The sequence below is a fragment of the Juglans microcarpa x Juglans regia genome, chromosome 7S (genome assembly GCF_004785595.1).
Source record: "Juglans microcarpa x Juglans regia isolate MS1-56 chromosome 7S, Jm3101_v1.0, whole genome shotgun sequence".
Lineage (NCBI taxonomy): Eukaryota > Viridiplantae > Streptophyta > Magnoliopsida > Fagales > Juglandaceae > Juglans > Juglans microcarpa x Juglans regia.
This window is the reverse complement of record NC_054607.1, coordinates 1,018,011-1,031,266: the sequence shown is the minus strand read 5'-3', so window position 1 is coordinate 1,031,266 and position 13,256 is coordinate 1,018,011. Positions and strand designations below refer to the sequence as shown.

General features: G+C 37.1%; 3 protein-coding genes across 3 annotated transcripts; all 3 read right to left on the bottom strand.

Moving 5' to 3' along the window:
- Positions 1–538: 538 nt before the first annotated feature.
- Positions 539–2,533, bottom strand: LOC121241320 (trihelix transcription factor ASIL2-like). Its single transcript, XM_041139046.1, has 2 exons — positions 1,606–2,533; positions 539–1,161 (listed from the first exon to the last, which is right to left on the bottom strand). The coding sequence occupies exons 1-2, from the start codon at positions 2,221–2,223 to the stop codon at positions 769–771; spliced, it is 1,011 nt and encodes a 336-aa protein (XP_040994980.1). The 5' UTR covers positions 2,224–2,533; the 3' UTR covers positions 539–768.
- Positions 2,534–6,712: 4,179 nt separating this feature from the next.
- Positions 6,713–7,985, bottom strand: LOC121241425 (U-box domain-containing protein 11-like). Its single transcript, XM_041139181.1, has one exon. The coding sequence runs from the start codon at positions 7,811–7,813 to the stop codon at positions 6,869–6,871; it is 945 nt and encodes a 314-aa protein (XP_040995115.1). The 5' UTR covers positions 7,814–7,985; the 3' UTR covers positions 6,713–6,868.
- A 2,134-nt stretch (positions 7,986–10,119) lies between these two features.
- On the bottom strand, positions 10,120–12,607 carry LOC121241184 (aspartyl protease AED3-like). The gene is made up of 3 exons (XM_041138847.1): positions 11,993–12,607; positions 11,010–11,484; positions 10,120–10,793 (listed from the first exon to the last, which is right to left on the bottom strand). Exons 1-3 carry the CDS (start codon positions 12,476–12,478, stop codon positions 10,438–10,440), a joined length of 1,317 nt encoding a protein of 438 aa, XP_040994781.1. The 5' UTR covers positions 12,479–12,607; the 3' UTR covers positions 10,120–10,437.
- Positions 12,608–13,256: the final 649 nt, after the last annotated feature.

Below are 13,256 nucleotides of genomic sequence, written 5' to 3'. Positions count from 1 at the left end.
TGAAGAGAGACAGAAACACAGCATGATACGAACCTCGTAATATAAGGCTTCGTTTGGATCCTTGAATGAGCTCAACTCATCTCATTTGAGTTTTGCTTTAGACTTATTCCAACATCCAAATATACAATTTCCAAATCGTTAAACATCACTCAACTCAAAACTTCTTTGTACGTGAGACCCACAACCTTTTTCATCTTTCCATAAATACAACTAAACTAATCTTAGATAGACCCTACAAAACTCACTCTACCATCTCAACTCATTATTATTTATAAAGAACTCAACTCAGCTCAACATTCAAACGGAACCTTATGTTGCTCACAGACAATATAGACTTCAACACTAATCATGACAGGGTCTATGTCTGTATAGTATGTCTATATCTCTTTAAACTGCATACAATATTTGAGTTAAAAAAATGTTAAAGAAATACTAATCATTAATCATTGTTCTTATCCTTGTATAGTGGATTAAAACATGAGACTTTATGTAAGTTATGGTGCTTATCAGTCAATACTATGAAGCTATGACATATATATACCTCAATTTCTGTGAAGAACCACTGCATTGCTTAGAGAAATGGAACAGTAGAATGAGGTAAAGATGTTACCTTACCTACCATGTGATTCTTTAACCATTTATCCTAATAGATAGTACAACTTAGATCACCTTCAAGACTTTCATCTCTGGAAAGCTCCCTTCTTTTGATTCCTTTTTCAGTGTTAATACATGTCAATAATCTATACATACATGATACTTGAATTCTCATCAACTTCTTCCAATTCTCAATGAAGAATCCACACCTTTGCCTATGCCTGCAAAGAGTCTAGCAATCTCCAACTGGGTATTAGCAAGAATCTCTGTTCTTTTGAGATCCATTTCTCCTCTCTTTGCCTCGGCCTCAACTCTCATCCTCTCTATTTCCCTCATCGTCTCCATCCTTCCTTGCTCTGACCTCACCACTACTTCTGCTAGCCATCGTATGCTTTCGGCTATCTCCATTTCCTCCTTCCTTCGCCTCTTCTTCTTTTCCATTTTCGTTTTCATCCTTTTGGACCTTGTCTTTTCCTTGTCACTATAAAGGGCAGGTGTGCTGCTATCTGTTTCCATACGGTTCTTGTCGGATACTTGGTCGGATAATTTGGTTCCTGCTTCATCTTCCTGTTAACATGAAAGATTATACTTCATTAAATTTAGCAAATATCAGTCGAACATCAGCTCGATCTAATTAAGGATCCTTGGAAACTTCGTTTACTTCGGCTTTCTGCTAAGAGAATCCGTAAATTTTATTCATCAAAATAAAATTCCAGATTCAAAACAGCGCCGCATGTTTTAAGGCAATGATAGACTGCCAATTGTCTGAAAAAGATTACCAACAAGAAGATGGTGAATTTAAACTCCTGCAATTGAAAGATTCAAAGTCCTCAAAACTTCATGGAGTCCTATAAAAACAACAAACGATCTTAATTATGATAGTTAAGGCGCTCATGAAGCATAGGGATACTAGCTAGGACTGGTCAAGTAAGGGGTACGAAGGGAGGGCCATGCAACATGGGAAACAACTAGAATTGATAAAATTGAAGGGGAAAAAAAAAATTCTCTGACCTTGGCCACTCTGTCAATACCATTGGATCCACGCGAGTTTTGAGCTGCTCCAGGTTGTGGAGGTGGCGGTGGAGGTGGAGGTAGAGGTTGCGGTTGCACCGCTGCTGATGGCTCTAGTAAGATTAGAGGAGCATTTGGTAGAGGTGGATGAGGAGTAGGAGGCGGTGGCGGCACTGGTGGTGGAGGAGGAGCTTGTAAAGGTCCACTTCCACGCAGCAAAAGGTCAAGACGTGGGTATAGTGGCCAAGATGAGGCATCAGCAGTACTGGAAGACTCTGAACGGTACCTTTTCTTCATTGACTCGATCTTGTTCTTGCACTGAGTCTGTGTTTTGGGGGACTTGGTACTATTGGCACGCGATGAAACATGGCGTGCAACATCTTCCCAGTCGTGGCCCTTGAGCTTGGCTCGGTTTCGTAGAACCCATTTGGCTTCATAAGCTTCAAGAAGGGTTGAAACTGCTCCTTCACTCCACTCATCTCTTTTCAATCTATCATTGCTTGCAGCAGCAGCAGCAGCAGCAAATGGTTTCCTAATTGGAGAGTCTTCCTTGGTGGTGGCGGTGGTGTTATTGTTAGGGAGGAGAGATGGGATTTCTTGGTTAATTTCTTTGTCCATCTCTCCCCATGCTCAAACTTTTACCCCTGTTTAGCTGCTAACATGTACAAAACCCCTCAAATAAAGTTTAAGAATAGAACTGCAAGAGAGAGAGAGAGAGAACCACTAGCATTAGAGAAGAAAAGAAAAGAAATGGCAAAGTATTAGTGGCCACCTAAAGGAAGAGAGAGACAAGCAATATTAGAGAAAAGGGGAGGAAAGGTTATTAGGGTTAGTGGGCAACCAGGAAAAATGGTTCACTTTTGTCAAATGAATTAATGATGTTAAAATGGATCCTAACTTTTCTTTTTTTCACTTTCTGAGGGGGGGTGGTGTTATGTGATTGTGAGCATGCTGGTTTTATTGTTGTGTGGTTGAGTTATTTTGGCTGTTAGCGTTGATATGAAGCCAACCAAGACATCCACTTGTGCCTATAAGGGGGGTGGTGGGTCATTCACGTGGGTGTGTCACCCACTCTCCATCCCCATCACCCAATTCACTACCTCCACCTTCTCCTCCTCCACCAGCCAATGTGCTACCTTCACTCAACCATAGCTAGCCCTTTTGATCTCTCTCTCTCTCTGAGCTTTGCTTTTTGCCTTTTTATGTGCCTTTTTTGAAAGTTTTGGTGGATTGATCATTCATAACCACTGGAGCCAAATTCTAATGGCTCTCTAATAACATCCCATTGGCTCGGGGATTCATTTCTGCCTGCCCATTATGGTGGCCAATAGTAATATGCCGCATCAAGTACTGGTGAACAAATTACTGCATGCCTAGTCATTGATGAGGAGAAACTTTGCCTTTGGTTTGGCTTAATTCCTTAATTACTAATCTCGGATGTTGCTCAAGAACGTGCATATATATATATGATATAGTTGATTAGCCTCTTGTTTTCTATTTTTCATGCTAACCCTTTGATTCAAGAAACTGTCTTTAGCCATGGTGCAGAGACAAGAAGGCACCAGGTAGAATTGGATTACCAATAAAAAATGGATATGGTAATTCGCCTGCAAATTGAAAGTTGCATGTTAAACTCGGCCAAAGTTTGAGATCAGGCTTTTGTTTGGCAAGTAGGAAAATAGAAGATAATTATGGGAGCAACCGTACTGGGGAACACCTGAAACAGTTAATGGGGAAAAAAAAATCTGTCCGAATTTTGAAAGGAGTGGACCTTGATCATCCATCAACTATACATATCTAAAAGTCCAAAAAATGCCATTTTAATCCGACCCATTTCAAAGCTCTGATCACCAAGTCGTGCTTTTTGTGAGGTTTGGAAGTTGCAAGTGGGATGAGCAACTCAGAATTAAGATGATGCTCTTCCAATTAAAATTCTTTGTAAATTTTAAATTACTGTATGTCTTTTGTTAATAAATAAAGCTTACCAAATTATTGTGCAAATGATTCGCAAATCATGGAAGAATTTGAGATGCTCTTTAGTCTTTAAACTTGCAAGATTATTTTTTGGTCAGATTCTTTCAACTGTGCAGGTATAAATTAAGAGAGGCAATCGAAGTTGGATTTACTATGCATCAGCCACTATTCACTCTCACACCCCACGCCTATAACTTGTTTTAGAGCGTAGGGATGTTTTTTATAAGATGTGGAGTGTAGGACGGTAAATAGTGGCTGATGAGAAGAATTTTTCTTCTGATTACAGTAGAATGCTTTATTGCTGGCTACTATATTCAGTTGATAGCGTTTGATTTAGTTTTTACTTCATGATTTAAAAGGGATTTAAGTTCAACATGGGGCATGAATTTAGCTTTTACCAAAAGCTAACCATGATGAAATATTGGTTGGAGTAGCTGCAAGATCATCTCATAGTGCACAAAACATGACAATCTAAGCATGCGTCAAAGCAATGGTGTTGTGTATGGCACTTTGGAAAATTTCAATTTTTAATGAAACAAAAAACAAAAGGATTACAAACCTACAATCATTAAAAAGATTAAAAAGCAAAAAGTGCCATTGGCAAGCCTTTGAACGGTAGTTTGAAAAGCAGATGAAAAAAAGAAATAGAGAAAGTGATAGGCTTTTGAAGATATTGCCTAGATGGTCTTTAAACTCTAGTATTGTTAGGGAAAATGCTGACAAAAATTAGACCAAGTAATGATGAAAGAAGACTGCATCACTTGTGGGAGCTTATATATGATGGGATAAATGTACAAAGGAATAATGAAGAACCTTTTGCATTCGATCTCCATGGAAGTTAAATCTTATTGATGGGTTATATATTATTATTATAATATAATTCATTACTTTAGAGGTTTATTAATGTTTCTGAATTAGACCAACTTTTGCTAATCAGAAAGTTAATTAATTACATGCAAAGTGGCATCAGTACTCATCACCCAAATTATTAAATAGCATATATATATATATATATATATATATATATATATATATATAGGTCTCAGTCCCAACCTATTGAAAAAAGTAAAAGAGAATTAAATCCATTCAGAAATAGCTAATTTCTTAGTGGGTCAAAAGAGCCAATGGTTCTAAAAAAATAAGTAAAGTTAGAAGTTATTCATTTGGAAACTTAAATGTAGTTTAGAGGAGAATAAATTACCCATATATAATGGAATTTGGTAAGGAAAGAGTTTTCTTTGTTGGTGTTTGATTTTAGACTAGGTTCCTTTCTATTTCCTTCTATTTTATATGCCACCCACCTTTGCAAAACATTATATATTGGAAAAAAATTTCTCATCAATTACTATTTACCATCCCACACCTCACACCTTATGAAAAATACCCCCACATCCTATAAAAAAGCTATAGGTGTGGGGTGTAAGAGTGAATGGTAGCTGATGCATAAAATTTCTCTTATATATTGTCTAGTCTTAACTTTTTGCTACTTTTTCCAATGACATGCATGCTTTATTACAATTTGCATTAAGCAAATCATGTACAAAAACTTACATTACTACTGCAACTAGAAGATGCATGATTTGGGAAATTATAATCCAATTAAATTTGTATACATAATAAGACTATATATATGGTAAATCCCTTAAAAGAAGATATAACTTTTGAAAAATCACCCATTTCATTCATATCTCTACTATAATTTAAGTCACTTAAAATATATCACATTCTCACTCGTGTAACTTAGAATGAAAAAACTTAGAACGAAGAGTATAGTAATACGCTTAAGTCTTTTTTTTTTTTTTTGTAGTAATTGAGTTATCTGCAATGAAGTAATCCGAATAATGGGTGACTAATAGAATATTGGTAAATATAATCCCACTAATTTAAGCTTTTAGTTAAAGTGTGATATGTTGATTAAATTAGTATCAAAGATGTTGTATGAAAAACACATGAAGATTCCTTAAAAGGTGTTAATGTTCGAGGATCAGAAACTTTAGAACCGGATTGTCTTTGGAATAGACCTTATAAACTGTAGTGGGCTGATATTATAATGGACGGCTGGCATTGGTAATGAAATGATATATTGTAATGAGATGTTGGAATTGTGACTCTAGGCCCGTGAATTTAAGCATATCGATAGAATTAATTAAGCATACTTTTATATAAGACTAATCTTAGTTATATTTTTAGAGTCTGCAAGTCTCTTCCATTCTTTTTTAAAAGAAGTAGGATTTATTATTAAAAAAATAAATTTTTTTATATGGATAAGATTCATTTATTATTTTAAAAGGAATACGTGAAACTTGTACATTCTAAAATTGTAAATATCATTTCTCTTTGTATAAATAACATATTTGTAATGGGGCATCCGAAAGTTTAATGGAAACTCAGTTGTCTTTTATCTTTATTCTTGGAGGTTTGATCACGTACCCTTGAAATAATAGGTCTTTTCGATTTTTATTTTCATTTTCTTTCCAACCAAACACCTAATTCTTGGATCCATATTAATTGATATCAGAACATGCATTAATACCTCACAATTTAATGCAAAAAAATTTTTTCTCATCAACCACTATTCATTATCTCACGCCCCAACATCCTATGTCAAGAGAAAATGCGCCTCAAACCATGTCAATGATCACATCCTCTTTCTTCATATATATTTGAAGGAATTTAACCATGAAAGCCAGCGCCGTAGCTTCAAATTTAAGAAACCATTCATCACCTTTTTTCGACGAACAGATCATAAATCCTAGTACTGGTGGATATAATGAATATAAGGGTTGGAGGAAAGACCAGCGATTACAAAATAGGATAGATTTGGGAGGATCGTGATGAGCCAGCTGAAAGGAGGACGATCGATCGATCGATCGATTGGATAAGAAAGGTTTACGGCCGGAATGCACTTTTCAATTATATCATGCTATATATGTAAAGGGCCAGGTTGACGAGGGTTTCGACTTTGATGATCTATACCAAACTGAAGAGGAAAGAAAAATGGGGTAATTAGGGTTCGATGTTCATCACTGATGATGAATCTTAATATAATATTATTGTGCATGCAATATTTAGGAAATGAATAGGAAAGAGGAGACATTATATATGCATGAGCAAAAACAATATACTCTGATGATCAAGAAACTCAATATCGTTTCTCCATTTATGATCTAAAGATAAACACGATGAAATCATGAAAACAATGGCTAATTTACATATATCTTAATGTACAGTTCTAATCGTAACATATCATACCAAATAAAAACACCAGATTTCATGAACTGTACTGTTGTTAATGATTCAACAAAGAATCAAACCGCTCGTCCCTCACCACACACCCGTTGCTCCCACCGTAGAGCACCCTCAGCAGCGCCACTGCCTTGCTCTTTCCCTTAGGTCTCCCATTCTCCGCGACATCGGCAATTCCCTCCACCACCAGTAGCCCCATCTCCCTTACCTCCCTCTCCACCCTCTCCCTTCCGCACCTCACTAAATTCAATAGCGCTGCCACCGCGTTCTCCTTCACCCTCATGCTCGATCCCGTCGCCACGTCCAACAAATCCATCAAAACCCCGGTACCCGAAGCCTTCCTAAACGCCTCCTCACTCTCCTCGCACCCCGCCACCTGCGCTATCACAGCCGTCGCGTCCTCTATGATCCCAGTAGCCGAGCCTTTCAGTATCAGAGAAAATAACGGTCCGACGCCACCCAGATCAACAACCGTCTTGCGGTTCAAAGGGTATAGCGAGATACCAAACAGGGCTTTGAGGGCGTCCTTGACAGATCTAACGGCGTAGCGGGACTGTTTTATCACGTCGATCAAGGAGTAGATAATATCGCGTTTGGATCCGATGATGGGGCGGTACTCGTCCTCGATTAGGAGGCTGTGGAGAGTTGCCGCGGAGGACTGGACCGCTGTGGGGGACGAGGAGGAGGCATGGTGTCGAAGCAAGTGGGAGAGGGCGTCGAGGAGGCCGCGTGTCGACATGAGAGCGGCGCGGGAGGAGATGGAGAGGTTGAGGAGGGTGGCGGCGGCATCATCCTGGGCTACGTGGGACGATGAGTAGAGGGTATCGGCTAGGTAAGGTATGGCTCCGGCTTCAGCGATGAGGGGGCGGGCGTTGGCGTCGTGCTTGGTCATGAGCCGGAGCTCGCTCAGGGCCTCTACTCGGGTCTGCTCCGACACCGAACTCAGCTTGGTAATCAGGTACCGTACCGCTCGGTGCTTCACCTCCATGTATTTGTTTTTTTCACAAGAAAAAACCTTAATTATCTGAAAAATTCCTATGTTATCTGTTTAGCTCTTCCGTCGCTGTCTCTTGATCGCTCTATCTAAATAGTAATACGTACAGTTTGCAAGTGTGGAGACGAAGGAGAGCAGAATATGCGAGAGAGAGAATTGGCGGCTGGTTTTTCATTTTAAATGTCAAAGCATATCTACCTCAGCCCAACCTAACTCGACGACCAAAATTCCTTTTATTATCCATTTGTATTTGTATATCAATTATAGCAAGACAGAATAGATACATGAATCAAAATATTTTATAAAAATAAATTTATAATTGATAAATGAAATTTGCAGTTGTAATTTGTGGAGTACGTAAATATTATGTAATTATTTTAAGAAATGAATAAATATAAAATTTATATAAAAAAATATTTTTTTAATATATAATAAATTCTATTTATTTTCAAAACGAGTATGCAAACTACACAGCACACTCCACAACTGTAATATTACTTAGACTTAATTTCATATAATCTATTAAATCTTTTTACAATAACAATAATTTTATAATTTTAGCTATTTGTATATTTATTTTTATAAAATACATTAATATTTAAAGCGTTCTCTTTTTTGTTAGTCTCCGTTCACGCATACTCATGATTTAGGACATTTTAATAATTATATATATATATAAACTTAATTAAAATATGTAATTATAATGAGTAAATCAGATGACAATTTCAAATGAATAGATTTCTCTTATCGGCCGTGGATATATGAAACTATAAAAATGTGACTTTTACGCTCTCATGCACGCATTAATTTCAATCTGATCAGTCGTCAAGATAATGTCTTCAAGATACGACGTTTTGGGGTCAGTTTCAAATTCATCGTATAACTAATTAATAAAACAATATATTTTCTGAAGCAATAAAAAAATATTATTGATCATTCACCGACGATCGAGGAATAAGCTCAATGCAGATCAGTCGAAAAGGGGGTAAAAAGAGTGGGTAATTATATATTAAGCAGGAGATTAGGCAGATACATCTCTCAGTTCAATTTTAATTACCCCAAAAAAGAGAGAGAGGCAGACAATAGGCCAGGCCAGGGCGGCTTCTTTGTGGCAACAATATCAACGTTATTATTCCATGCTGTGTAAACCGGCCCATGACCATCTACTGATATCTCTCCTGCTCCTGCTTCTTTCTTCGTCTTCTTTCGTGTGTGTTTTTTCCTGATCTTAAAGGGTCAGTATATGTGTTTATATAAAATAAAATTCTGTACACTATACTATCATTTTATTTTTATCTTACTAAATAAGATATGGTATATTTATCACTGTTAAATGATTATTTATTACATATTTCTTTATCATCTAATGGTGATGAATGTGCCACATACTACTTAGTATAATCAAAATATGATGAAAGTGTGGTGTATAACATTACTTTTATATATATAAAGGAAAATTCTATACACTGCACTGTTATCCTATTTTCATCCTATTAAATAAAATGTATCACATTTATCACCATTAAATGATCATTTAATAGATACATATTTATTATTTAATGATGATAAATATGTTACATCTTATTTAATAAGATGAAAATAAGTTGAAAATGTGGTATATAGAATTACTCATATATATAAAAATGCGTATAAAATGAGGCTGCCTCAGGAGTATGCCAGAGGTACTCATATTATCCCTTCTTCTTTTGGAAGATATATAACGTATCATATACAATTTGTGTCTTAATTAAAAACAAATTAGACCAATAATTAACAAAAATAATACTATACAACGTTGTGTTTTTTCTTTATTTGCCGTTTTGTTTGAAGGAAATAAATAATTTTGCAAATTTTTGTAATTATTGGTTAGAAAACATGAATAATATCAGAAAAAACAAGGAATGATTGTAATTATACCATACACTTATACATCCTTTAACAGCTCTTTAAACATTCTATACATATATATATATATATTTAGAAATCTCACACTCCACATTCTATAAAAATACATACCTTATGAAGAAAAAATGTGAAAATAAATAGTGACTATATGGATAAAATTCTTCATATATTTATATATAAAAATTACTACAGTCATAAAGAGATCACAAAAAAATAAACTCACAAACTAATATAATTTTATGACATGTGTTAAATCTATTTTATAATAAAAATAATTTTATAATCTGACGTACCGCATTGCATTTATAGATTTATATATATAAAATATATTATATATATATATATATATAATGATAGCAAAAGCAAAAGCAAATTGAAAGCAAAAGCCTTGGAAGTCTAGGAAATATATCACCCGTGACATCGCACGTTATCTACCAAAGTAACCATCCACTTAAAATATAAAACATTGATCGCTACATAGAATGCGCGACTCATCCAGCACAAAGCTACAGTATGATCACTTCAACATGGATAGAGTACGTACCACAGAGCACAGCACACTCCACCGCTAGAGATAAACCCAGAACGATTTGTAGAAAGACAAATCTAAACAAATCTTACAAAAAAATAAAAAAAGCACCAAAGAGCACAGCACACTCCACCGCTAATCACGCCCTGAGAGGCACAAGAACCCAACAAAATTAATTAATAAATTAGGTGCAGCGCTCACGGGAGACGCCAAGCCTCGAGTTGGGAATGTCGAAAAGCACACGGTGGTTCTGTTGTTGCATGTTGGCTATCACATTAAGCACCGAATTGACGTTGTCGGGTGCCGCTGCCATGGCCAAGCATGAGATGCTGCCCGCTGTGCTGTGGATCAAAAGGTTGTCTGCTGCGAGACTCATATTTAACCCTGGGAACATGAATGTTATTGTGGGCGCAACAATGGAGCCCGAGTAGCATGTGTCGAAGCCACCTAGAGATATCACGTTTGCGTTCTTGACTCTCCTCCGGAACTCGTTTCTCACCGCGACGTACGCCGGCTCCACAAGCCTGGTAAACACAGTGCCTGCGGATTGCAGCAACAGATTTGTGTGTGCATGTCAAATTTTTTCGGCTCATACGTGGAAAAATCGGGAAGACAGGAAATACACTTTGAAGGGAATCTTGATCTTAAATGATGCGCATGTGAAGTGGTAAAATCCCTTTTGTACTGATTTAAATCCTGTGGTAAGTAAATCATGCACTAAATGAGTACAAAAAAACAACTGTTTAAGAACATTACCAGAATCAATGACGGTCCCTGCCCCAGTTGTGGGATTGAACGCCAAAGCACTAGGTGGAATGTCGACGACTTTCCGTCCAACCCTTATTGCAACTAGTTTCACATAGTACAGTGAAGATCTTCTAGGGTTTTTGAGCAAGGGAGTGTACTTAATTCTTATCGGCTGCCCGACGGTCCCCAGCCTCAAAGACCCAGAGAAATTGGGGGACTTGAAGCTAGGCAAGCAGTATGAAAATGTAGATTTGTAGAGGTTGTGGGTCTGGGAAAGAAGTGAGAGTGGCCCTCGACCCAGACCCAAGAGTCCCTGTGGTGGCACCGAGCTGCCCGTGGTTTTCTGTATGCAGCCGAAGGTGTAGTAAGGGATGGAGTCATCGGCTAGGGTGATGTTGTCCTGTGACAGGTTAGCCGCTATGGAGGAGGCGCCGTAGGTCAAGTTGAAACTACACGCACTGGCACTGCAAGTGGGTCTAGGTACCTGCAGAAATTATCAAGCTTGACATGAGATTTTACTTACTATTCACCCGTGAATTTTGGGTTGGCGACATCACACCCAAAGATAAAAAGAAAAAGTGAAAAAAAAGAGGAAAAAAGGGAAGTCCGAGGGACTTGACTCGTGGATTAGCTAAAAAATCACATGGATCAATTATTAGAACTATATTTAGATATCTAAATATGGTGGCCATTATCTTTTATGCATAGCAAAGGCTGACACAGCCAATGTGCACGTCCTTTTCGTAGTAAATGGACCTGAAACTGGGCCCGCAATAATAATCTCCAATTGCGACTCGAGTCTCGAGGGATAAAACCAAAAACATGACGATGAACCTACCAAGACCTTGGACAAAATTAAGAGAAAAAGGCCTAGCACCATGATTATTATTTTTTTTAAAAAGCAGCAATGTGATCTGTTTAATACTTTAATCTGCAGCATTCTAAGATTTTTCTTCTTTTTTAAGTGTGAATTAGTAAAAAAACCAGTGTACCTGCTTGCACTGAGGTGCTTGGCAACCGAGGGTCTTAAAACTAGTGGACTTGTCAGAGGCAAAAAATGATGATGAGCACCCTAAACAGCCAGTGCAAGGTACCCAGGCAGCATCATTGCTGGTGTCCATGGCCAAGAGGAAGGTCTGGGCTGGTGTTCCAATCTTGGCCCTCACAATATACGTGGGGCTCTGTATAATCTGCCGGCCAGAGGCAATAGGCACGAAAGATTTCCTGCCGGCTACCAAGCTGGAAAAGTATTGGAGCCTGGCCTGGTCTTTGGCCTGCATTTGGAGCACACTCTCCTCCCATGACAGTGGCTCTGAGGGCCTGAACGGGGAGCATGGGCTGGAAACGTGGAAGACTTGGAGGGTTGAGCCTTGGTCGGATATGTCACATTTTGGGTTGAGACCTTGGGTGAGGGAAATGCAGATCAGGAGGGCTAGTGAGAAGAGATGGGGTAGTAGAGAAAGGGTTCTCGTAGCCATGGCTGGTTTTGAGGATGAGTTGAGCTTTGATATTGGTTTATTGTGGCCAAGAGACAATGTGTATATATAGCTGCAAAAGCTCAGTGTTTATGGGCGTCGGTATGGGCATGGATGTGCTTGTGCTGCTCCTTTTTTAAGTAGAAAAATGATAAATACTTTTTGTAATATTTTACATAATAATATTATAAAATGAAAGGTTATTTTTGTAAATTAATTTGTAAAAATAATATTATTTTATTAAAATATCCTTACGACATAAAATATGTTATCTTATTTTACAACATAAAATATGTTATGAAATCATTACGAATTCCATTTGCTTTTGTAGAGTGGCCTCTGTCACGTTCAACCCAAACATGATATTTTTCTCTCATTTATTGAAAAAATATTTTATTTTAACTATAAAAATTTTTTATAAAATATATTTATAAATTGACATAATTTAACGAATACATCAAATTTTTAAATTATTTTTATTATAAAATAAATATAATACATCATACGAACTTATACCACTTTTTAAAATGATTGAGAGAGGTGGAGATTTGGGAAATATGCTACATGTACAGTATTTTCCAAATGTTTTGGGGAAATACAAAATAATTTGGGTTCTCAACAAATCTTCGTCTGTTTCCAACACTTCAACTGGTACTGCGTGACAAATAATAGTACAATGGATTTCAGTTTTATAGTGATTGAGGGGGAGTGAAGTGCGATCTTCTCATATCATTTGAAACAAGGAGTTTGGTGGATTGGTTATTAATAACTTAATTGTCAT